The sequence below is a fragment of the Macaca nemestrina genome, chromosome 1, assembly GCF_043159975.1.
Source record: "Macaca nemestrina isolate mMacNem1 chromosome 1, mMacNem.hap1, whole genome shotgun sequence".
Lineage (NCBI taxonomy): Eukaryota > Metazoa > Chordata > Mammalia > Primates > Cercopithecidae > Macaca > Macaca nemestrina.
In genome coordinates, this window is record NC_092125.1 from 230,511,089 (window position 1) to 230,536,445 (window position 25,357).

A 25,357-nucleotide genomic window follows, 5' to 3' on the forward strand; every position below is an offset into this window, starting at 1 on the left:
CCTCCACTATTCAAAAAGACTCTCCTGAGTGATAGCTCTGACCCGGGAGCCTCCATCTCCATCCCTGAGGCTACCTGGTCCTGGTCCCTGGAGTCAGTCAATTTCAAACCAAAACCAGGTTTCAAAGGAGACAAGTGAATCTTGCTTCACAGAAGCCTCGCCCTAGACAGTGCCTCTGTGCCCATGGGCATCCTAGAAATTAGCACCTCCTCCGGTCTGCGGCTGGGACCCCACGCCCACCCACACCAGGCCACTGTCCAAGAACACGCAGCACAGAAAGAGGAACGGGGATGCCCACAAGGTGGTTGGGAACCAACAATGCAGGTCCCCGAAGCAGGGGTGTCCAGGGTGCAGACGGGCTGCAGAGGTTGGCCACGCCCTCCTCAAGCCCTTCCCCGACCCCTGCCCTGCGGGAAGCGGGTGAGGTGTCAGGGCGAAGGTGGACGGAGCGTCCACGGGCAGGACAAGCCCAGGCTGGCTTCCCCGTGGGACTTGAGAAGTGAGGGAGGCTGAAGGCTGTCTGTTGAGGTCGAGGTCTGGGGTCCGGGACCCCAGAGAGCTGCCTTTGCGGGGTGTGGCCCCCTGGCGCCTGGCCCCTCCTGGATTGGTCACTGGAGTCGGTTAGGACTTGGACTTTCCGCATGAGACGGAGTAAGGAGCGCAAAGGGGCTGCGCCAGCCCCGCGGGGGTCTGGGGCGGGACTCGGGGAAGGCTGTGGGCGGGGCCGGGACCGGAGAAGGGAGGGGATGGGGCGGGGCTGGAAGCAGGAGCCTGGGCTTGGGTGAGGGATCCGGGCAAGTCCAGGGGCCGTGCCGGGGGCGGGGTGCTGGTGGGGTAGGAGAGGGGGAGGGGAAGGGGCGGGGTCGAGGGCGCACGGGGCGGGGGAGCTGGGGGCGGGGTCGGGACTGGGGTCCGCGCTGGGGGCGGGCCGGGGGCGTGGCGGCCTTCCAGGCTCTGGGCCCGGGGCACCGTGCTCACCGCGCTGGGGCGAGTGTCTGCAGGGTGGACCCGGCGACCAGGTCTCCGCATTGCTGCTTCGGGCGCGGGCGGGAAGCCGGACTCTCCGCACCTGCAGCGACTTTGGGCTCCGCGGATCCGGCGCGGGCACCTGTGGCTGCGTCCTATGGCGCACGTGGAGGCGGAGGCTCCGGGGAGCCGCCGGAGCCGCCTGTGAGCCGGGAGCGGAGGAGGCACCGGCGCGCACGATGTCTTTCCTTGAAGAGGCGAGCGCAGCGGGGCGCACGGTGGCCCTGGCGCTGGTGCTGCTGCTGCTCCCCGCCGTGCCCGTGGGCGCCAGCGTTCCGCCGCGGCCCCTGATCCCGCTGCAGCCCAGCATGTGAGTAGCAGGAGCTGGGAGGGCTCGGAGGGTCGTCCAGAGACCGCGGGGCCCGCGGTGGACCGAGCTCCGAGGCTTTGTCCCTGGGGCTCCAGAACAATGGGCTGTTTGCGTTAACTGGGGAGGAGGTGGCTGCGACCCAGGGCTCCTGGGTCGAGTCTGGAGCCCTTCCGTGGCAGGGCCCCTCGCCGTGTCCCCTCCTCCTCTCCCACTCTCCCCTTCTTTTGCTCGGTGATGTGGGTCCTGCAGGCTCAGGCAGATACTGTACTTGGAAAGCGGTGAGGAATCTGGGCCCCTTTCCGGGCAGGGTCTGGCCCCAGAGCCCGGCTGGGAGAAGGCAGAGAGGAAGCCGCCTGTTCCCGTTTCCCTCCAAAGCTTGTCTCCTGGGGTCTGGGGGCCTTCGCAGGGGCGAGCCATGCCCAGACGGGGGAGCTGAATGGAGTTGGTCTGTGTGTTAAACACGTGTGCTTTGGGCTGTTGAAGAAGGAATTTAGTGCCAGAATGGGCAGGAAGAGAGGGTCAGGGAGCCAGCCGAGATGAATTTAATTTTGAAAGATGATTCCCTAACGGGCTGTTTAGCGGTCTCTCTTGAACAGCAAATCAATCCTTGTGTTGGCCTCAAAGGAAAACTGGTGCTGCAGTGGAGAAGGAGGAGGAGGAGGGGAGTCGCTGGCGCCGCCACCCAGCACTCCCTGGCCTTGCTGGGCAGGGGCGGTGGGCGAGGGCCAGGCCCAGGTGAAGGCCTCCTGTCCGACAGCCTCTCCCTCCAGGGACCACAGAGGGGCTCTCAGGCTGTTCCTGTCCAGCACTCCCCCGCAGGGCCTGGTGCTCGAGGGCCTGCCACAAACCTGGCCGTGCAGGACCGAGCTGCAACTGGCTGGGGACTGAGAGAAGAAGCTGCCACGTCAAGCTGGTGGAGGGGAGGGGGTCCAAGCTCCCAAGATCCCACCCTGGGTCTGGCTTTACTCCAAAAGGCCTCCAAGAGGCCTTTTCAAAGCCGTGCGGTCCCTGGGTGGGGGCCTTGCCATCCGCAATGTGAACGGCCCTAGTCCTGCCTCCACATGACGACAGAACGTTCCTCTTTCCTGTGATTCCAATGCCTTTGTCTGAGGAGAGCTGCAGGCTCAGAAGGGACACCACAGTGGCCTTCGCTGCTCAGCCAGCCATCTCCTCCCAGGACCAGCCAGGGGCTTCCAGGGGCATAGGCTCCCCGGAGTCCCAGGGCTGGGCTGCTTCTCGGCGGATGGCCCGCTGTCTCTGCTTGGATGTCCCTGCTTTTGCGAAGGGCCTCTGCCACCAGTGCCCTGCGGAGACCGTCGGTGGCCTTCCTGGGCCCCTGCCGGACTCGGACTTGCTGGGGTCTCCAGGAGAGGAGTGGACGGTCTGCTTCCTGTGTTCTGTCTGTGCACCTGGGCTCGGGAGGCCCTTCGTGAGCCTGGGGCAAAGCCGTTTGAAATGGTGGAAATGGGTTGCAGGAGAGTTGTCTGTCTTTGCTCATCCTTTCTCCAAACCTCCCCTCCTCTCCCTTCTCTATCCTTCACATCCTACGCTTCTCCTTGGGAGCCTCCCTGGCTGCAGTAAGTGGCGATGGCTACGCTGGGGGCCTGTGCCCCTGGTTTATCTTCTTGGCTCCAGGCATATCCACTGGGAGCCTCTGCTCACTCTGCTCACAGATTGTCCACCAGCGAGAGTCTGAGTTCTGTGACAGTGGCAGGCATGCCTTCCACAGGCCAGTTGTCCTGTAAGCACCTGGCACGTGCCTGGACATGCAGCCAGGCCACACTGGGCCACAGTGTGCTGAAGTTGGCCGGCTGAGTGAGTGCGGGGACCCTGAGCTGGACCCTGGAGAGGTCCCCACTGGGCTGTGGAGAGCAGGGCCTGTTCTGAGGCTCACTCTGTGGGGCAGAAAGGAGGAGGAAGCTGTGGGCTCTGGTATGGGGGTGGGGCAGGGGTGCTCTTGGCTCCCTTACCCCAGAGGAGCAGGCCGGTCCCAGAGAGTGCTCGGTCCCTACTGATCCTGTACTCCCCACCACCCTTTCCTCCTGGGAATCTGATGAGCAGGCAGAGCCTGGCATGGGGCAGTGGCACCCCCTCTGGCTGAGTTTTCCTGAACCACTGGCTGCTGAGTTGAAGCCTTACTGCCAACCTCCTGTTAATGCTAGAAGCCGGGGCCTCTGGGAGACGCTGTTGGGGGCAGTGAGGGGGGTGTCCCTCACTCGCAGACCCAGGTGCTTTGCCCCATCTCTGGAGCGGGCAGAGCTGATCTATGTGCTGATTCAGGTCACTCTGAAGTGAGTTTCCGCTGCGAGGAAGGATGGCTGGCCTCTTTCCTGGGGCCTCATGCAGGACGCCCTAGGCTGCTGGCTGGGCGTCTGGGAACAGGGTCTGGGAGAAGGGGGCGATTGCCCACCTGCTAAGGCATGGACCCACAGGGCTTGGACCAGCCATGGTTGGAAGTTCCACATTTTGGAGACCCTGAGAGGCGCTGCTGGGCTGCAGAGAGCTCAGGTTCTCTCTGATGGAGTCCCCTCTGGGCAGCTGTGCTGCAAAAATGGCCAGTGCTCTGGAATCAGCTAATGATGCGATGCCTCCCCTCCAGGACGGGTCGGGCCCTGCAAGCTCAAATCCAATCTTGCAAGTAGCTCTTTGGAACCACTGGCGCCATGGGCTCCAAGGGCCCCGTTTCTGAGCCTGAGGCCTGCAGGTTGTCAGCAGGTCTGCTCCCCAACCCCAGGGTGTAGAAAGCAGCTGTTCTCAGCCTCCCCTTAGGGCCCTGAGTTTCACAGCACAGTGACATGGAGGAGAAGGAGCTCTCTGTGAGCTGCTGCCTTTGGGGCTTCAAGTGACATTGTTTGTTGTCTCCTTGTCTTTGGGAAGGCACCTGAGGGTCTGAGGGGCCCCAGGGCAGGAGCTGGGCTCCCCCAACCCCAGGGCCTTGAGATTCCCCCCATGCTGGCTGCGTGGGGGCCAGGGAAGCATAAGCAGAGGAGAACCGTGGGGGTAAAAACGAGCCTTTAAAAATAAATGTGAGGACCGCAGTCCTGAGCAAACCCCCCAATTCCCCCCTCCGGCCCCCGCTGCCCACAGGGGTTTGTTCAGGGGCTGCATTCAGCCAGGCTGGGGAGCTGAGCCAGGCTGGCTGCCCGGTTTCTGGATCCCCCGTCCCCAATCTGGTGATGCCGTCGCTGGGCCCAGACTGTCACTGCCCGCCCTGGAGGGACCCTGCGGCATGCCCATCTCTTGCCAGTGGAACCCCAGGTCTGCTCGGGAGCAGATGGCCCGCCAGCTGGAACGCATTCCACCTCTGACTGCACCGGGCCCACTTTGTAGTTTGGGAATTCCTGTTCCACCCCCCAGATGGGAGGCAGGCTCCAGCCGCAAGGAACAGTGAGGCCTGGGACTCTGGTCCTGTCTAAGGTCACCAGACGTTTTATTGGGTTCTTCTCAGACCCATGTGCAGCAGTGGGCAGGTTTCTTTTTGTCCGCTCCTCTGCCTGCCCTCCCCCCGCCACCTTCTCCATCCTCCCAGGTGGGAAGGCCTCTGGGGCCGTGTGTGGGGTGCGGGAAGGCCTCTGGGGCTGTGTGGGGTGCGGGAAGGCCTCTGGGGCCGCGTGTGGGGTGCGGGAAGGCCGCTGGGGCCGTGTGTGGGGTGCGGGAAGGCCGCTGGGGCTGCGTGTGGGGTGCGGGAGGGCTGCTATGGCTGTGTGTGTGGTGCTGAAGTCCCCAGAGGAGACAGTCGTTCCCACACTCACCCCTCCATCCTTGAAAGCTGGCTTGATGGATGATCAATCAATCTTGTTGGGGGTCACTGCAAGAGCCACCCAGGAGCCGTTTTCAGGGACCACAGCCTGGCTGGGCAGGGCAAGGGCCCTCTGGCCTTGGGGAGAGCCGTGAGGGGGAGAAGTTACTGGGGAGACATAGGGCGCACCAGGTGGGCAGGGGCCTGGAGAGTGACGGGTGTGATGTGCGGGAAGGGCTGCTGGGTGGTCGAGGGTGGGGTTGGCAAGGGGTCTTGGTGAGTCCTTCAGCATTGTCATCTTGCTGGTTAGTGGCAGCTGAGATTGCTGAGGTTTGAGGAGGGCCAGGAGGGACAAGAAGACCCTTCAGAAGGGAGCACCCAACCCCTCAGGACCCCCAGCCCCGGCCGTGTCCCCGATGTCTCCAAGCCCCAGGGGCCCGAGCTGTCATCACACCTGTTTTCCAAATGCTGAATTGAGGGCTCAGAGACGGTCAGTGATTCCTCAGGCTGCACAGCAAGCCCCAGGCCTGGGGTGTCTGCTGAAAACCTAGGCTCACAGCTCTGCCCTCTCTGTGTCATCTCCATCCTGAGATGGTGACAGAGTCCCTTCACAGTGGCTACCCTCAGCACAGGGGCCATAGCAGAGTCAGGGGCTGGACCCTGTAGCCCAGAAGCTCGGGGATCATCGGCCTACCCCCACCCTGCCCCCCACTTCTGTTTTTTTATGGCAAGCAATTCAGGGCCACTTGTGCCCAGGGCTCGCCGTGGGTAAGTGCGTTGCAAGGCACAGGGGCAGCAAAAGCGTTCAATGCCTGTAGCAGTTCCTATGGGCCCACTTTTGAGGTACGAGTGACACTTTTTCCGGAATAAACAGTCCCAGCATCTGCAATAACACTGGCTCACACCTCCCGAGGGCTGTCAGGAGCCCTTTTCTGTGCGGGCTCACCTAACCCTCATGACAGCCTGGCAAGGTCAGTGCTGCGAATCCTCATTTTACAGGTGACGGAACTGAGGCAGAGGTTCAGTAACCTGCATGTCTTAAAGACGGGCTGTGGGGAGCTGAGCGTCAAACCCAGGCTGCCTGGCAGTGAGACCTTGCTTCAAACCGCTAGGCCTGGGGTTACAAGCTTGAGTGTGCTCCGGCATCCCCTGGTGGGCTTGGGCAAACACACGCAATCCTTCCCTCCCCAAGGATTGCTGGGCCCCACCCCCAGCATCCTGGATTCGGTGGACCAGGGTGGCACCCAGGAGTGTGCATTTCTGCAGGTTCCCAGGAGGCGCTGCTGGTCCCGGCCGGGGGATCCCACTTTGAGAACCAGTGCATGATGCTTTGCATCCCTAGAGCCCGACGGTCGGTGGGGTGGGTGCATTCATCACGAGTTCTGCCCTCCAAGATGCACTAGTGCTTTAAAACACCCATCTCTGATCCCAAATTTGACACTGTTACCTGAAAGCGTGGCTTTTTGAGTTTCAGAGGGACAGTGTATCTGTTAGTAGGAGGAGGACGGGGTGGCACTGTCCCAGGAGGGGTTGGGGAGGGGTGTTCACAAAGGGTCCATGCTGTGTGGAAGGTGCATGGGCGAGGAAGCACGGGGGTGCCACCGTGGAGCCAAGGCCATTCCTTGGGTGGGGGCTGGGTCCTGGAACCTGGAGAGAGGGGGTGCGGCCCCTGCCCCTGACAGGAGGGCCAAACCCCAGTGCCTCTCCCACATCTCTTGCTGGTCCTCCCGTTGACTAAACGCACCCTGCAGCCAGAGGGCAAAGTGTGTAAGTGTGTGCCTGTGTGTGTATCTGTGAGTGTGTGTGTGAATGGGAGTTTGAGAGTGCATATGTGTGTGTGTGTGTGAGTGTGTGAGCTTCCATGCGTGACAGTACAGAAGTGTGTGTTCATGAGTGTGTGTGTGGTTGTGTGTGTGTGTGTGTCATTGTATGAGTGTGTGTGATTGCGAATGTGTGTGTATGTGAGTGTGTGAGTGTGTATGAGTATGTGTGATTGTGTTTGAGTGTGAATGTGTGTGTGTGATTGTGTGTGAATGTGTATATATGTAATTGTGTGTATATGTGTATGTGGGTGAGTGTGTGTATGAGGGTGTGTGATTTTGAGTGTGAATGTGTGATTGTGAGTTTGTGTGTACGTGATTGTATGTGGGTATGATAGTGTGATTGAGTGTGTGTGAACATGTATGAGTGTATGAGCATGTTGAGTGTGTGAGCATGCATGTGAGTGTGAATGTGTGTGATTGAGTGTGCTTGTGAATGTGTGTGACTGTGTACGATTGTGTGTGTGAGTGTGTGAGTGCATTGTGTGTTAGCGTGAGTGTGTTCGAGTCCATGTAAAGTATGTGTGACTGTGTGTGGGTGTGTGAGATTGAGTATGAGTAAGGGTGTATGTGATTGTGAGTGTGTGATTCTGTGGGTATGAGTGGTTGTGAATGTGTGTGAGTGTGAGTTTGTGTGTGATTGAGAGTGAGTGTGAGAGAGAGAGTGTGTGTATGTGCAGGTGCTGGGAGGATGTGATCCACAGAGGTCAGCCTTGGGTCACAGCAGGATGGGGTGGGACAGTGGCCCTGGGGGCTGTGAGACCATCCCCCATGGGTGCTGTAGTCTGGGGGTCAGGAATGAGGTCAGGACCCAGCTCCAGGGAGGCTGAGGAGGGACCTCCCTGGAGACTTGACCCTCTGTCCCTGATCCAACCTCTGGCCCTGCCCCCTCGCCTATTTTCACGCTGGGATCCGTGGCTCTTGGGACACAGAGGCCAAACAGTGCTGGTGGAAGGTGGGAGAGGCCTGGCCCTTAGTCCTGTCTGTACCTCTCATTAGCTGGTGACCTTGAGCAGATCAGGGGGTCACTGTCACCTCCTCCCTGGGAGGGGAGAGATTCAATGATGTAACATCGGGAAAGGACCTGGTGCTGGGCACGGAGGAGGCCCTCCTGAGCGAGTCACCTCTTCTCCAGCTCGCGGGTAGAAATAGGGTTTTTGGAAGTCTCGCTCCCTGCCCAGGAGGGAGTTGTCTTCCTGGTGCAGGAAGAGGCAATGGCAGAGCCTTTCCACCTGCCCTGAGTTCCTGCAGCTGATTCCACCTGGCTGGAGGGTCCCCATGGCTGTGGAGGCTTCTTGGCTGCAGCTGCAGGTCTGTCTGGGAATTGGTGGGGAGCCTGGACTCTGCTCATGGCCAGGAGGAGCTCTGCCCTGCCTCTCACCCTGCCTTGTGCCCCTGCCCTGCAGTCACCTGAGCTTGGACTCCAGGGATCAACGCTGCCTTGGGTGGGCAAGCCTCAGCCCTGGGATGGGCAGTTTGGGAAACTGCGGGAGAGTGTGGGCAAAACCTCTCAGCAGGAGGTCACAGCAGGACGTGTCCAGCGGCAGCCCCAGCCCCTCTCGGACTGGACTGGAGATCTGGAGCTGGACTCTGGTCCCAGCCTTCGTCTGTCCCTTTGTGGGTGGGCAGCTGGAGGCCAGGGTCCCTCCTCTGTGCCACAGCTGCCTGGTGGAGCCCCTGCTGTCCCAGCTGGTGAGGTCCTGCCATTTGCTGCTCTCAGCTTGGCGCCGCTGTGCTGGGTCTGTGCTTTCTGGATTTGTTCAGCACAAGGGGGTGGGCTGAAGTCAGAGGGGACACAGGGCTTCCCACACAGCACGAGCCCCAGGAAAGAGGAAAAATATAGTCCTCCATCGCGAGAGCCTCCATCTCGGGGTGGCTGGCCTGGGGCCAGGGTGGCTGTACGGGGCGGGCAGTCTCTGAGTGCTGAGCCAGGGTCCGGCCCACCAGGTGGCGGCGGGTTAGGGGCTCCTGGCAAGGCCTGGGCAGAGGGCGGTACCGAGCCTGGACAATATTCCTGGTGGAGTGGGGACCTCTGATGAGGGGCTGGGGAACCCCTGCCACCTGCTTGCCCCCAGGAGGTGGGAGGGGTTCTGGCGGGATCTGCCAGGCTTGCTGCACCTGAGGCTGGAGGGGAGACACCGGCCCACACCAGGTGTGCCTGGCCCTGGTTCTAGGTAGCAAGCCCAGAGCTGGGAGAGCAGGACAAACCTCTTCTTTCCACTGAGGCCCCCCAGACATAACCTGACTCAGTGGGACACGAGCGTTGGAGCCTTGTCCTCTCCCCTCAAATTTGCTTCTGTAGAGGGAGCCCGCCTCACCCCTCGGTCAGGGTAGGCCAGGGGTGAACCCCTGCTCGGGGGGTGCTGGCCCGTGTGGCCGTCTTTGGAGGGTCCCTCCCTCTGACCCTTCCCCCTGAAGGGTCTGAGTCCTTTCTCCACCTGCTCCGAGCCCGGTGGGGTCTGGATGGCTGGCTTAGGGCACCTGTCCCTGGCGTGTTCCCCTCCCCTGGTTTATGCAGGCTCTGGGCTGGAGAGGCCTTGGAGGGGACCTGAAGGAGTTTGGCAGGGATGGGCCTGGGGTTTTCACCTCCTCCTCTGAGAGCAAACACTCACCAGTGTGAGTAATATGATGCCGGGGAGCCACTGACTTCACAGCGAATGGGCCCGTGTTCACCTCACCTTGCCGTGGGCGAATTCCTGCTCAGCCGTGTGCCCCAGCAGCATCAGGGCTTGGGACATCTCTGAAGCAAGGCGGGGAGGGCTGGGGTGGAGAGGACAGATGGGTCTGGGCTTGGTCCTGAATTCTGGACCAGGCGTGACTGTGCCTCGAGGCTACAGTTCCTGTCTGTTGAGGCAGCGTCATTGGTGGTTGTGTCCTGAGGTCTTGGAGGACCAGGAGCCACGCTGTAGCCCATGCATAGGGATGTGTCGGTCATCTTGCCTTTTCCCCTGAGCTCCTGTGCCCTCAAGCCTGGGAGAGTGGCACGGGCACTGTGCTGTGGAGGCCTGGCCATGGGTCTGGACCTCACTCCAGATGGGCTGGCACCCAAAGCTGGGGGTGCAGGAGGGGTGGGTGCTGCTGGCTAGGAGTGGCCGAGGCGCTGACTCTCTGTGTCTCTGTTCCAGGCCCCACGTGTGTGCTGAGCAGGAGCTGACCCTGGTGGGCCGCCGCCAGCCGTGTGTGCAGGCCTTCAGCCACACGGTGCCGGTGTGGAAGGCTGGCTGTGGGTGGCAGGCGTGGTGCGTGGGCCATGAGCGGAGGTAGGTGCAGGGGCCCCAGGGGCCATGTTGGGGGAGGGGCTCTGTTCACACAAAGGGCAGCACTGACCACCTGGGAGCTGGGCAGCTGAGGCTGGGACTCCGTCCTGGTCCCGGGGCCACGCAGACCCCTGCCTGAAGCCCTCATCTGAACCTGAGGCCTCTCCCACCCTCCGGGTGAGGCTGCCATGGGGCTACTCAGATGCTGTAGCCCTCACCTGTTTAGCCAAGCACCTGGCCCAGGAGGATGCTGGCCACGCAGGAGGGGGAGACTGGTCTCAGCCTGCCAGGGGCCCGGCGGGAGACGGCTGCTGCTTGGCCCTAGGGTCTTGTTCCCAAACACACGTGAAACTTTTTATTGCTCAAGATTTTATTTCAACACCGAACTTGAGTGCCTGTGCACACCTCTCCCCTTTTATAGCCTCAGGCTCTGCAGAGCCAGCCCCACTGCAGAGTGGGTTGTGTGGGGAACTGGCAGCCACCCCATGTCAGGTGGAGGGTTTCCGTGTGTCTGGGGGAGGGAAGGCAGGAACGCGTTCTCAGATAAGAGTGTGGCTTGGCTTCTCAGCCTGGGACCTGTGGAGGAGCTGAGGCCCTGCTCTGTGCTGCTCTCGTGGGCGTGAGGTCCACGCGGGACACCTGCATCTGCTGTGCCCACTCGAGGGGCCCCAGCAGCTTTCCAGTCAATGTGTGTTTGCTGTGCAATTCAGGTGTGTTCAGAGTAGAGGAGAAAAGAACCGTTAAGCAATAATGGCGGTTTTCACTCAGGGACGGTTCTGTCTTGCTACCCCGGGACAGTGGAGATGGGGAGTCAGGTTTGGTGACAGGTGAGCTGGGCAGGTTGAGGGGCCAGGGATGCTGCTCAGCATCTGCAACATGCAGGACAAGCCCCCAGATAGATGACCCAGCCCAGTGCAGCAGGGCTGAGGCTTAGGGACCCTGAGCCCCCAAACAAGAGATCTCAGGAGGGCTGAGGCTTAGGGACCCTGAGCCCCCAAACAAGAGATCTCAGGAGGGCTGAGGTTCATTGGCCCTGAGCAAAAAGAAGAAGAAAGCTCCTCTCATTGTTTTCCCCAAAATAGCAGCTTTCAGTCTATCCTGACTGTCATCTGTGTGTGGACGCGGGCCCGTCCTGTGGGTGTAACGCACGCGTGGACGCGGGCCCGTCCCGTGGGTGTAACGCGCGTGGACGCGGGCCCGTCCCGTGGGTGTAACGCGCGTGGACGCGGGCCCGTCCCATGGGTGTAACGCGCGCGTGGATGCGGGCCCGTCCCGTGGGTGTAATGCGTGCGTGGACGCGGGCCCGTCCCGTGGGTGTAACGCGTGTGTGGACGCGGGCCCGTCCCGTGGGTGTAATGCCTGTCCTGTGGACACGGGCCTGTCCCGTGGATGTAATGTGTGCGTGGACGTGGGCCCGTCCCATGGATGTAATGTGTGCGTGGACGCGGGCCCGTCCCGTGGATGTAATGTGTGTGCGGACGTGGGCCCATCCCGTGGATGTAATGTGTGTGTGGACGCGGGCCCGTCCCGTGGATGTAATGCCTGTCCTGTGGACGCGGGGCCCGTCCTGTGGATGTAATGTGTGTGCGGACGTGGGCCCGTCCCGTGGGTGTAATGCGTGCGTGGACGCGGGCCCGTCCTGTGGGTGTAATGTGTGCGTGGATACCGGTGGATTTACTTGTGGGAATTTGGTCTCCTCAGCCAGGTCTCCCGTCAACAGCTCGTGGTGGAAGAGCTCCGTTTCTGGAAGCAGCCAGAAGCCACCTGAGCGCAGGGCTGGAGAGTCCTGGTGGCCCGGCTGAGGAAGTCCCCCTGCCGTGGGGGTGAGATGTCTCCGTTGCGGTCTCCAGCTGGCCTCAAGGCAGGGTGGGAGCAGTGTTGCTGATGTACCAAGTTCCTCAGCCTCCTGGCAGGGCACTGGGGGCAGCCGTGGACAAAGTCCCCCTGCCTGGAGGCCTCCGGCAGGGGATCCCCTCCTGGCATCACCCAATGCAGGGTGTCCGGGCCTCTTCACCAACGCTCCCTCCCGAAAGGTGGCCGTTCTGCCCCAAGGTCCCAGGCTTGTCACTGGGGAGGGGCTGACATCCACCTCCGAGGACTCTGGGCTGTTCTCACCTGGCCCCCACTCCTGGGGGAACCAGAGGCCTCTTCCCACCCTGGTGCTGGGGGATGGGCGTCTCGTGTGCTTTACTGGAACCAGCCCCAAGTGAAGTGGTGACACACGGCCCGGGCTCCTGTCCCTTTGGGATGCTCCTGGGGCTGTTCATGTGCACAGGGTGCTCCCAAATCCCACGTTTCCTCTTTGTGTCCCCTCCCAAGCCTCTGGGGGCTGAATCCAGCTGTGCAACCTTGGGGGAGTCTCCTCAGATGCCCGGTCCAGACGTCACTCCACGCGGCGAGACTTTGGGTCGAGACTGGCCTGGGGCCTGCTCCCTTCATCCCTCCCAAGAGCCAGCCCTGTCTCCTGACCTCTGGCTCCCGCCTGTCCTCTTTCAGAGCGTTGCTTCTCCTCCTCTGGCATCAGGAGTCCCTGTCCCTAACCCTGACCCCTTGCCCGTTTGCCCTCGAGCCCCCAGTGCTTACGACCAGAGTCCCAACTCGCTGTGGAACTGGTGGGGACCCCAGCATCCCAGCTGGGCTCTGGGTGGCATCATGGAGGTGGGCACAGGCCAGTCTTCCTGCGCCCACGGGGACAGCTCTGCCATGCAGCGGACGCCTGGGTATGTGTGACTGGGCTTAGCAAGGGCAGGGCTGCTCGTTGGCTTGGCCACCATTCAGCCGGGGCACTGAGCAGTTGAGGCCCCTGGATTCTGGGGAGATGCAGGGAAGGAGGCCCGGGCTGCCCTTAGGAGGACGCAGAGGGGCGAGGGCTGGGCAGGCCTCTGGCATTGCAGCCCAGGCCGGGGCAGCTGAGGCAGGACCCCAGAGCACCGTGGCACTGAGGGGTGACTCAGGGGTTAGCTGGTGTCGTGGGAGGCTCGTGGTTTCATCACTGGCTCCACCCCTACCAGCGTGGCGACCTCAGCCTCCTTTTTCTCACCCGTGAACTGAGCTGACAGTGTCTCCTGTACCTGGGGTCGTGCCTGTCACAGCCTCACCCTTTCTGGGCTGCCTGGCACAGACTGGGGCTCAGAAATAGGGTGCGCAGGTGCAGAACAGCCCCAGCAGGGCAGGGGTCAGGGGCTGGCCTGGGCTTCCGCAGGCCCTGGAGTGAGGAGCAAGCATGAGTGCTGGCAGGCAGGGCACCATGCTCGCCCCTCAGCCTCTACACACCTCCATCTGCCTCCTCGCCAGCTGGCCGAGACTGCCACCAAGTCCTCCACCATCACGTGGCTGGGTGGCTGGTGACTTGGGCTGTGAGGCCACAGCTGGGCTTGGCGGCGGGCACCCTGCCCAGGCCTGAAGGGCACCACATGTGGCTCTGGATGTCCAGCTTTGCCTGCGGCGTGCCCGTGCCAGGTTGTTGGGGCCTCGTTGTCAGGGCCGTGTCCCCGAGGGCTTGGCTTCTGGCCTTCTCTTTCTGTAGCGATTCTTCTCCACTGGTAATTCCCAGGTGGTTGGAGCAGGGTGCAGGGTGGCTGAGAGCCGAGGGCGAGAGGCAGCAACTGCGCACCCCACAGCCTGAGGGCACTCTGGCTTGCCTGGTGCAGGGTCACCGTCCTGCCCTGGACAGACAAGGAGACGCCTCCTCTCCTGAGTTCTGGGGGGAGAGGCCAGCAGGCTGGATGAGCCCCAGTAGGGTGGGAACCTGCTGTAGCCTCAGTTTCCCCACCTGGCTCACAGCAGCGGTGAGGATCAGATGAGCCCCCTCCCCGGGCTGGCCCCGAAGTGGCTGTGTTGTGGTAGCTGCAGTCAGAAGGGCAGCGGGCATCAGCCCCTCGTCTGCCTTGTGGGCTGTGGAGCCTGCTGCCAGCCTCAGGCAGGGCCGCAGGGTGATGGGTGCTCCAGCTCGGCCCAGAGTAGGTGAGGCTGTGAGTATAGCTGAGAGAGCGCCTGGGTGTTCAGGGGTCTTGCTCTCAGCCCCCTCAGTGGGTACTTCCCCGATAAACCCAGCCGGGGGGCCCTGTGAATAAAGGGGCTTCCGCCCTCTGAGGAGCAAGGTCCCTGAGAAGGAAGGGGTGGGGGAGGGGCTCTGAGGGTGGAGCTGCTGCTCAGGTCCCTCCGGCCAGGCCCACACTCCCTGAGCGGTGGCCTCCACTGTGAGCTGGTAGCGCCAGAAGGCAGAGAAGTGGGCACCTGGGGGCGGCCTCATTACCACAACGACCCCTGCCCTGCGGGCACCAGCTCCCCAGCGTTGGAGTCCATGTGAGCTGGTGCTGGCTGCAGGGGAATGAAGGGCTGGTCTTCACGGGGGCTGTAAGGGCAGCAAGGGTCATTCCCTTTCGGGGGGATGGAGGGGGTGGTCAGTGGCCCGGGGAAGCAGCACGTAGCCCGGCACCATTGCAGCCCGGGAGAGGGAATAAATATTTACCATGCACAGGCCCAAACACTCTCAGCTCTGCCAAATATTGTTCACTGCGGTGGTCGGTTTCTGTCCGGGCAAGTGGTTTCATGTCCTGCCAAGACGGGGTTTGCGAGGCGCTCCCAGAGCGTCTCTGCAGTGCGCGTGCATGAGCCCACGCTTCCGGGAAGCGGCCGCCCGCCGGCCCCTGGCCCCGCTTGTTTGTTGGGTCAGGGTTCCCAGGGCCCACCTCCGGCCTCCCATGCAGCAGCCCCGGCAAGCTGCGGGTGTTTTGTTACCCAGAGATGGCAGCCTGGCTGCCCCGGCCGCTCCCAGAGGCTCAAGGGCCCTTGATCCCAGGCTGTTGGCTGGGCCCCTGGTCACCGCCCCTGCAGACAGCGGCAGAGATGGGGGAGGGTGGCTGGCTGTGGGGTCTGCAGGCTGCGGGGCAGGCCCGCGGCGGCTGCATCTTCTACTCCTTCGTTTTCTCTTCCTGTGTCTGTCTGTCTCGCCTCTGTCCCTCTCTGCCTCTCTCTCCGTCCTCCCGCTGCGCACATCCACGTGAGCTGTTGTCCTTGCAAACACAAAGGCCTCAGAGCCCTGGGACCCGTGGGCCTGTGCCACGCAGAGAGCTGTGCGAGAGTCTCCTGCCACTGCTGCAGTGAGCCCTGGAACCAGGTGGCTTCAAAGCAGCAGGCTTTGTTCTCTCCCAGCTCCAGAGGCCGGAAGTCTGAGATCAAGGTGCGGGCAGGCTGGACCCCTGCAGGGGCTCTGAGGGGGCGTCTGTTGCAGCCCCCAGCTTCTGCTGCCGGCGTCTGGGAGTGCCTTGGCTTGTGGCCGCCACTTCTGTCTCTGCCTTCCTCTTCACACAGCCATCCCCTGTGCCCGCGTCCAAATTTCCCTCTTCTTATAAGGACGCCAGTCACTGGATTAGGGCCTCCCATCCCCTGTGAATGACCTCATCTTAACTTGATTGCAGGTGAAGCAAAGACCTTATTTCCAAGAAGTAAGGTCACATCTGGGTGGGCCTGAATTTGTGTGGACATTAGTCACTGCAGAACAAGCAGCGGGAGACAGGGCGTCCGGGTGGGCAGGTGGCACAGGTGGCCGTCTGTCTTGCTGGTCCTTGCTAGAGTGAGGGTGGAGGCTGCTTGGGCAGCGGAGGGGTGAGGACCCAGGCGTCGGGATGGCTCCCCGGGGAAGGACGGCAGGGTTGGTGGGCAGGTCCTGGGGTTGATGTGGCCCATGCTCTGAGGAAGCAGGAAAGAAGCTTCCTCGAGAGGCAGCGAACCTTCCAGAAGGCAGAGGAGTAGGCACCCGTGTGGCAGAGGCCTTGTTCCCCTGATGACCCCAGCCCTGCATGAATGAGCTCTCTGGTGGCAGTGGAGCCTGTGTGAGCTGGTGGTGGCTGCAGGGCAATGAGGGGTCGGTCCTCACAGGGGCTGCGGGGTCTGCAGGCGCACCAGTCCTCTCCAAGGGTCGTTCACTTTAGGGGCCATGGAGCGGGTGGTTGGTGACCTGTGGGGGCAGCTTGAGTTGGAAGAGTCCCAGGCAAGGAGGAATTGAGACTTAGGAGCCCCGGGCCGGGGGTGTGATGGTGGGAGGCTTGCTGGGGCTGCGTGGGCTGGGGTGCCCCCACCTCCCACCCTCCCTCTGCTCAGGGCGAGTCCCAGAGTGGCAGAGGCAGGCCCCTTGCCAAATGCTCTGCCAAGACTTTCCATGCAGGGGGCTGGTGATGCCTGCAGGAGCAGGGTGGAGACAGGGGCTGGGCAGGGGATGGCGCAGGGTGTCCTGAGGTGACCGGGCTTTGTGGGCTGCACGGTGTTGGTGGCCTGGGGCAGCCTCTGGACTTGGGGAGGGGGATGGCGTGTTCTCTGGGTAGCTGGGGTCTCTCTGGCTGTGGGCACCTTCTCCCGCTGGCCGGGTTGGGCTGCCCATTCCCTACCATTTTCTGCTCAGCCTTAGTGACAGCCCCAGCCCATCCCGTCTGAGCAGGAGCCAGCCTGTGGACCAAGGCTGCCCTGGCCACACTGCCCCCGGGAAGCCCTCCCTGCCTGCCCGCTATGGCATCTCCTCTCTGACCTGGGCCCACACAAGTCCTCCTGCTGCTCCCCATAACCACTTCCTCCAGGGCCCCTCTGTCTCCCCAGCTCAGCTTTGTCTTCCTAGGTGTAGGGGTCGGTGGCCATGGCACCTGTGTGTGGGGCTCCCACTGGGGCCATCTGCTTCACTGGTGGACTGAGAGTATGGAGTCTGAACTGGCACCTCCCGTGTCTGGCACAGCCCACCCAGCCCCGGGCACCACGGGCCCACTTGGCTTCATCCCAGAAGCCATTCTGGCTCCAGGGCTAGGCACTCTCTAGGCACTGAGAGCCAGATGAGCGGTGAGATGCGCATCCCAATGCCAGCCTGGAGCCAGGACCACCATGGGGAGGGAAGGGGCCGGGCAGAGGCAGTGGGGTAGTGTGTTCCCGGGTTGCATGCAGCACAAGGCCACTGTCGCTGGCTCCAGCACGGCCCCTGCTGCCTCCATGCTGCCCCCTCATTCAGAGGAACCTGGCTGGGCATTAGCATCAGCCACCCCACTTGAGAACCGTGATTCCACAGCCTGTGCAGCTGGGAACCCGGCTGACGCAGAGTCAGTCTCCCCAGGGGTGAGTGAGAGCCAAGTACAGCCGGTCCTGCGATGGTAAGCACTTCCCTTCTCTCTTTCTTTCTAGAACTGTCTACTACATGGGCTACAGGCAGGTGTATACCACGGAGACCCGGACCGTGCTCAGGTGCTGCCGAGGGTGGACGCAGCAGCCCGGCGAGCAGGGCTGCCTCTCGGGTGAGTGCCGCCTGCGCCTCCCCGCCCTCCCCTCCACCTCCACCGCAGATGACTCAGTAGAGTCATGAATCTGCGCCCGGCCTGGTGGGGATCGCCCTTCCACGGCAACACGAGCGACGCAGGGGCCACTCGCTCAGCAACGCCGCTTGCCAAAGGCTGCAAAAGCAACCTCAGCCGAGGCTGGCAGAGCTGTGGAAAGAGAGCTGGGGCCGGGTGGGGTCAGTCCACTTTGCTGGCTCTTCCAGAGGATGGGAGCCTGCCATTGGTAGGGTGTCTGAGGGTATCCTGGGGGCACGCATTGGTGTCTGTGGGTTCATGTACCCCTGAGCCTAGTTCGGGGTTCACCTGCCACACCACGCTCACCCCCGGCTCCCTGAGTCCCTCTCCCTGCCCCATTTCCCTATACCATGTTCTCCCAAGGCTAATCTGGGCCGGGTGGCAGGCCTCAGCCTCCATGGGTGCGAGGGAGCCGCTCCTTCCTCTCTCTGTATGTAACCAGCACAATTCGAGAGGCCCATGCTGCATACAACCTGACCCGGGCAGGTGCTGGGGTGCTGGGGCTCGGAGGTGCGGGCCCAGGACTGGAATTGGGTGGTCTGAGCTGAGTGGGCGGCTCTCAAGCCTCTGGTTTGTGAAAGGACTGGGGTTCACAGCTACAGAGGTGTTTGGGAAGAGTTTCAGGCATGGGGACAGGAGTCCCGCAGATGCAGCTGCCTGGGCAAAGGGGTCAGTGTCCCCCGCTGGGAGGGGTTGGCACAGAGGTCGTGGGACCCTGTCCCATAAAGCCGGCCTCCGCTAAAACATTGAGGTGGCATCCTGCCAGTGAGGGGCAACATTGAGGTGGCATCCTGCCAGTGAGGGACAACATTGAGGTGGCATCCTGCCAGTGAGGGACAGGCTATGCCATGGAGTGTGGCAGAGAGTCACGCACTCCCCACATTTTTATTTTTATTTTTTACTTTTTATGTTTATTTATTTATTTATTTATTTATTTATTTTTTTTTTTTTTGAGAAGGAGTCTCGCTCTGTCGCCCAGGCTGGAGTGCTGTGGCCAGATCTCAGCTCACTGCAAGCTCCGCCTCCCGGGTTCCCGCCATTCTCCTGCCTCAGCCTCCTGAGTAGCTGGGACTACAGGTGCCCGCCACCTCGCCCAGCTAGTTTTTTTATTTTTTTAGTAGAGACAGGGTTTCACCGTGTTAGCCAGGATGGTCTCGATCTCCTGACCTCGTGATCTGCCCATCTCGGCCTCCCAAAGTGCTGGGATTACAGGCTTGAGCCCCCGCGCCCGGCCTTATGTTTATTTTTTAGAGGCAGCGTCTCACTCTGTCAACCAGGCTGGAGTGCAGTGGCACCATCACAGCTCACTGTAGCCTCAAAATCCTGAGATCAAGCGATCCTCCCAGCTTAGCCTCCCAAGTAGCTGAGACTGCAGGTGTGCACCACCACGCTGAATAGTTATTGTATTTTTTGTGGAGACAGGGTCTCACCATGTCGCCCAGGCTGGTCTTGAGCTCCTACGCTCAAGCAATCTTTCCACCTCGGCCTTCCAAAGTGCTGGGATTACAGGTGTGAGCCGCCATGTCCGGCCAACACTCCCCACATCGAGGGTTAACGGGCAGCGGGCTCCCCCGGACTCCGGTGACAGGAACAGAACCCAGCTGTAGGGGTCTTTATGGCAGGTAGTTGCCTGGAGCCGCAGGGGCTCTTCTCACACAGGAAGCGTGCAGACTGCAAACCAGGGCTGAAGTTGCCCGTCCTGGCTTGAGCTCCGGCAGGAAAAGGGGAAGAGAAGGGATGATGGCCGTGTTTTTCCATTAGAGGAAGTGGATAATTCTCTCCAGGAAGGGAGGAGAGTAACAAGGAAGAAGGAGGCGACGGGGCCTCTGCTGGCAGCAGGGAGGGGGTTGCTGGCCAGGCGCCCCTCGGAGGGGATCCCAGCCTCCACCGTCACTGATGGCGCCTGAGCTGTGCCCTGTTTCTCTGCTCCTGTCGTCTGGGAGGAACAAAGGGGTCTTTTTAGTGGGGAGGGGGCAGACATCAAAGCCAAGGTTCCCCTGAGTTTCCACTCTGAGGCAGGGATTCTGGGGCCTGCCCAAGGGGATTCTAATAATGGGGCGAAACAACAGGCAGCTTGGAGCAGGGTGGGGGCGGGGAGGGGAAATGGGGCTGCCAGTCCGAGTCCCCAGGTTTACGGGGGGAGAGCGGGCTTTTTGCTCCCAGGGGGGACTTGAAGGCCCAGCTGCATGGATGGCTGGGGCGGGGCTGGGGGTGTCCCTGGGCCTGGGGTCCTAGGTGGGGCAGGGGCGGAGAGCCTGGGCAGGGAAGGCAACTGCAGGTAGACGTGTGCGCGGCCGTGTTTCCCCGAAGCCGTCCCCTCTGAGCCCCGAGCTGGGCTCTGGCTATCCTCGTGTACACCTTGTATTCATCTCCATCAGCAGTGATCATCTCAGAGTCAGGCTCGAGGGCAGGGGCCGGGCCAGTCCCCTGAGGCTGCTTCAGCCTCTACCTGCTGTGGGGACATCAGGGTCTCGATGGTCCCAGCAGGGCCTAGTGAGTGTGGCCATCTCCATCACCAGCCTGGCCCAAGGTGAGCTTTGGGCCTGTCCTGCCAGCTCCGTCTGCCTGTGCCGTGGCCAGGCCCTAGGCCGCCATCCGAATATGGGACCCAGGGGCCTTAGGAGAACATGGTGGCTCTGCCCTGGCCGGGCTCTGCTGGCTGGAGTGGGGTGGAGGGCGTCTTGGCTGAGACCCTCACCAGGGCAGCCCGGGCTGGGCTGGGTGGAGGAGCTGGGCTGAGGCCGGGGGCGGGGGGCAGGGGAGGGTGGGGGTCCTGGTTGTCACGTCGGCGGGGTCCCCACACGGATCCTGGACTTGAGCTTTTCTTATTGTTTTTAAAAATTCGTTTTTAGCGCAGGATTTGCTTGTTTGTGTGTTTTGCTTTTATTTGCTTGTTTTCATGGCCCCGGGAATCCCTGTGATCTCCTTCTCCGGCCGCTCTGTTCACCCCCACGGCTGGGTCCCAGCAAGTGAGGGAGGCGGTGGGTGGGTGGGAGTCAGTGTTCACAGGGGCTATGCCTGAGCCCCAAGGGTTGGAGGGGTGTTGCCTGGCGTGTCCCGTGCTAGCCACAGAGTCATTTGTTTATTTGGTCACTCAATTGTTTGCTGGGTTTTGGCTCAGCTGCTGCCGAGTACTGGGGGTTCGAGGACCCTGGCAGTGGGTGCTCACCCATGTGGAGCCCATGGCTGGGAGGCTGACCGTGAGCAGATGCTTCTCATGTGGCCAGGGTGTGACGAGGCCTGCAGAAGTGAGGATGGGCAAATGAAGGCCAGCGGGGGTCTAGGGGGTGGTGCTGGGGACAGCAGGAGTGTCTGGGGGGCAGCCTGGGAGTCTGGAACATCAGAGAGGGCGCAGTGAGTCAGGGTCAGTGGGCGGCCTGGCCAAGGCTTTTTGGACCTCCCCCACCACGAGGCCTCCAGTCCAGGCAGGGAAGCCTGTAGGCCCTTCCTCAAGCTGCCCCTCTCAGGGGAGTGGGCTGCACGCCGGGACCCGCAGGCCTAGGGGCACTGTGCTAGCCTCTCTCTGGACCGGCTGCTCTCCCAGGGCCACTGTGTGAGGTGGTTGGGCCGGCTGGGGCTGGGGGCTTCTCTGCATCCCACAGGAGCGCCCTGGCAGGGCAGAATGGGTGGCCTCGGGGAGCCTGGCCTGGCCTGAGCCAGCATGTGGAGCAAGTGTTTGTTGATGGGCTGGATGCCGATGCCCGTCTAGGCAGCCAAGAGTGGAAAACATGGCTCAGTCCTGGGCTCAGTTCCCCCAGGTACCTGGTGAGCTCTGAGACCTGGTAGCAGCTCCCACCAGCCCCCTCGCTGGAGGCCCCATCAGGCCTCGAGCTCCAGGATGTGGGTGTGACAACGTCCACCTGAAAACCTGGGATTAAATGAGTCACTTCATGTGGAGCCTTTGTTTGGTGCCTGTATACAGTAAGCGCTCAAGCAATGCCAGCTCTTGTTCTTAGAGGAGGAGGCCTGGGTGAAGCCTGCTTGGCCTATGGTGACTCCTGTTAGCAGCAGTGACCGTGGCAGTGGCACACACGGTGCTCGGGCACCTCGGTCACGGCATCACTTGGCCAAGGGCTTGGGTGCAGGGGCTTGTGGGCAGGGCTCTCTGGTGACGGAGCCCAGGGCCTTACCCGCTGCTCGGTGGTTCTGGGACGTCTCTTCCCGCCTCCCCATGCTCAGCTGAGGCTCTGCCTTCCTGCCCCGGGTGAGCCGAGCGTTTCCGACACCACGTTCCAGCTCTGTTGTGCGCTTCCCATCTCTGCCGGCTCATGCAAGGAGGGCAGGGCGCAGCTGCTAGCGGGGTCAGGGGCTTGTGTTGGGTGGGAGTCTCAGGGTCCCTGCAGGTGCCAAAGCCCCTCAGCCCCTGGGAGGCTCTCCCTCTGTGGGGTCAGCTGAGATCACACGTGGCTGCTCACGGTCTCCCCAGTCAGTGTGCCTGTGGGCATTGGGGCCACACCCAACCAGGGTCCTCCCTGCTCCCCAGCCCAGGGCACCGCTGTCCTTGAGAGCCGGAGGATGGCAGTGGGGTGCACGCCCCCGTGCAGGACAGATGCTCACTCTTTAGAGGGCCCTGTGGGTCAGGGCTTGGCTCTGCCTTTGCCTTCCCTTTTCTCACCCTTTGCCCCTTCCTCGTTTCTTTGTCCCCCTCCAGCCCCTGCTGGCAGGGGAAGGACAGGGGAGGCCCCTGAGCCGATGTTTCCCCACCCCCAGTCATTGTGAGATTTCCTTGCTTCCATGTGACCTGGACACCCGGCCATGGAGGACAATGTCAGGACCTGGGAGCCCTGCCGTGTTTGTGTAGGAGCGAGGAGTAGGCTAACGCCCGTGAGAGACTGGCCGGAAGCTGCTAATCGTGTTATGATTTCCCTGAGAGCCACTTACTTAGTGCCAGGTGGGGCGGCTGGGCCTCATGACCGGGGCTTCCCAAGCCCATGAGGCCCTGCAGAGCCTGTGGCCTGGGTGCAGTGGGGTTCGGAACTACTTCTCTTGCTGGGGGGTGTCCTTCCTGCTCAGGGATTCTCTGAATTCCGCTTTTATCGTGGTCCAGTGCCAGATTTTTCCCAGACCCTGACAATGTTTCAGCCGGAGTCCCCCTGGTCCTGGCAGCACCAGTTACCTTGGGCACCCCTCCTCCAAGCCGGGCTCCCAGGTGGGCAGAGTGGCAGATGAGTGCCAGCCTGGAGCAGCTGACTCGCCGGTCCTTCCACGTGTGCACCCTGAGATGGAACTGTGGAGGAATGGGGCCCAGGAAGACCCTGCTGCAGCCCCCCCATCCCCCGCAACTCTTCATATGGGTTGTGCTGGCCTGGCCTGGGGGAAGGGGAGGCCACTGGATGGAGAGGCAGGGCCTCGGCGTGGAGCTAGGAGCTGCACCAGCTCCGTGCGCTGTGACGGGCACTGGGAAGGGATTCTGTGTTCCAGTAAGCGCTTCCTAAACCAGAGTTCAGCAGACTTCTTTTTTGCAGGAATTCTCAGAGCCTTTAATATGTGAATGTGCTCTGTGGATTCCTGAGACAGACTATACAGGCTTTTCCAAACTAATTGCACCTTGAATCTAGAGGCTGTCTGAGAAAGGAAAAATAAAGAAGCCACAAAGTCACAGAGATAAAACAGTACCCTAAAGTCTGTGTTGAACAGGGCTGATGCAGGCGATCTGCTTGACACACGGTCATGGAGGCCTGGCAGCGGCTGGCACGGTGCTCAGGACCCAGAGGGTAGCAGTGAGCAGAATCCTGCACCTGCCCTGACCTCCTGGGGCTCTTGTCCTTGCAGGGGACACGCAGGAAAGGATGAAGCTGCCATGAGAAATGCTATGGAGAAAAGCGAGGCAGGAGGAAGGGGCAGAGGGTAGGGTGAACTACAGTTCACTCCATAGTCAGAGCCGAGTGGTGCTGGCTTGGATAGGGGTCCAGGAAGGCTCCTCTGTCCAGGTGGTGGTGGTCTGCTGATGTGAGGGGTGGGCCTTGCACATGCCTGGGAAGAGATCCCAGAATAGGGAACAGAAGGTGCGGGGTCCTGAGGCAGGATCTTGTGTCTGGAGCAAATGGGACGGGCGTGAGGTGGGGGTGGGAGGGGGCGCAGATATGAGCTCCTGGGGCTGCCGCAGCAAGGGACCACAAGCCAAGTGCTGAAACAACGTGAATGTCCCTCTTTCTCAGTTCCGGAGGAGAGAAGCCTCAGATCAAGGTGTCAGCAAGGCTGTGCCCACTCCTGAGGCTCTGGGGGAGGGTCCTTCCTATCTCTTCCAGCCGCCGTGGTGTTCCGTGGTTGTAGACGCCTCATTCCCCGCTCTGCCTCCGTCTCTACGTGGTCGTCTCCCCTCTGTGTGTCTCTGGGGCCTTTTCTGTAGGCCCTGGGGCCCACCCTAACCCAGCAGGGCCTCACCTCAGTCGCGGTGTTCTTCACATCTGCAAAGATCCCATTTCCAAACAGGGTCACATTTGGAGGTCACAGGAGGGCAGGAATATTTGGGGGACAGGATTCCCCCCACCACAGGGGCGTAGGCCTGGGGCCCTCATGAGGGCAGGGCAAGGTCTGTGCAAAGGAGAGGCTGGGCCTGCTGTGCGGGGCAGAGGTGGCAGTGAGGGCTGCTTCACGGTGGCCCTAGTGAGAGGTGACAGGGCTGAGTTTGGGGGGTCAGGAGGGCGGAGAGAAGGGGTGGGATTCTGGATTTGCAGAGGGAGCGAGAACTGAGTCTAGAGAGCTCGGACCTGGCTCTGCCTCTTCGAAGGCTGGGGGCTGCAGGACCTTGGAGCCCCTCTCTGTGCCCAGCCTGCCTGGCCCTCGACTCTGGGGCAGACCCTCAGGCACCCACGGCCCAGGGAGGATGCCTTAGTTCGACTACCCAGAGCTTCTCTCCAGGCTGTCCCACGCCCTCCTGGCCACTCCTGTCCCCTCCTGTCGACTCCTGTCACCTCCTGGCCACTCCTGTCCTCTCCTGTCCCCTCCTGTCCACTCCTGTCCTCTCCTGTCCCCTCCTGTCTCCTCCTGGCCCCTCCTGTCCCCTCCTGTCTCCTCCTGGCCACTCCTGTCCCCTCCTGTCTTCTGGCCCCTCCTGTCCCCTCCCGTCCACTCCTGTCCCCTCCTGGCCCCTCCTGTCCTCTCCTGTCCCCTCCTGTCTCCTCCTTGCCCCTCCTGTCCCCTCCTGTCTTCTCCTGGCCCCTCCTGTCCCCTCCTGTCCACTCCTGTCCCCTCCTGTCTTCTCCTGGCCCCTCCTGTTCCCTCCTGTCCACTCCTGTCCCCTCCTGGCCCCTCCTGTCCCCTCCTGTCTCCTCCTGTCCCCTCCTGTCCCCTCCTGTCTTCTGGCCCCTCCTGTCCCCTCCTGTCCCCTCCTGTCCACTCCTGTCTCCTCCTGGCCCCTCTTGTCCCCTCCTGTCTCCTCCTGGCCCCTCCTGTCCCCTCCTGTCTTCTCCTGGCCCCTCCTGTCCCCTCCTGTCCACTCCTGTCTCCTCCTGGCCACTCCTGTCCCCTCCTGTCCACTCCTGTCTCCTCCTGGACCCTCCTGTCCTCTTCTGCCCACTCCTGTCCCCTCTTGTCCACTCCTGTCCCCTCCTGGCCACTCCTGTCCCCTCCTGTCCCCTCCTGGCCCCTCCTGTCCCATCCTGGCCCCTCCTGTCCCCTCCTGGCCCCTTGCTACCTGGGGGATGCTGGGCTGTCCAGGGAGGACAAACATATTCTCAGGAAATCCACGGCCTGTGCAGGCTTTGACTCTGTAGGGAGGTGTTTGTGATGGTTTTTGTCTCATGAGCAGTGCAGGCTCAGAGATAACCAGGTCCATGCACGATCGTGTCTTCCCGCAATGTCAGACTTTATTGATGCTGTTTCTATCACAGAGGCCGTGAGCTCCATGGAGTTCCCGAGGAGGCGATTCTCCTTCG

General features: G+C 61.9%; 1 protein-coding gene across 7 annotated transcripts in view; it reads left to right on the forward strand.

The window, feature by feature from the left end:
• Positions 1-975: 975 nt before the first annotated feature.
• Positions 976-25,357, forward strand: part of LOC105496673 (multiple epidermal growth factor-like domains protein 6) — a 120,326-nt gene continuing 95,944 nt past the window's right edge. For all 7 annotated transcript variants that reach the window (XM_011767208.3, XM_011767209.3, XM_011767213.3 and 4 more), the window contains exons 1-3: positions 976-1,336; positions 10,021-10,155; positions 17,314-17,423. In XM_011767208.3, the coding sequence (XP_011765510.2) occupies positions 1,206-1,336; positions 10,021-10,155; positions 17,314-17,423 (376 nt within the window). In that variant the 5' untranslated portion in view covers positions 976-1,205. The remainder of the gene's footprint in view (positions 1,337-10,020; positions 10,156-17,313; positions 17,424-25,357) is intronic.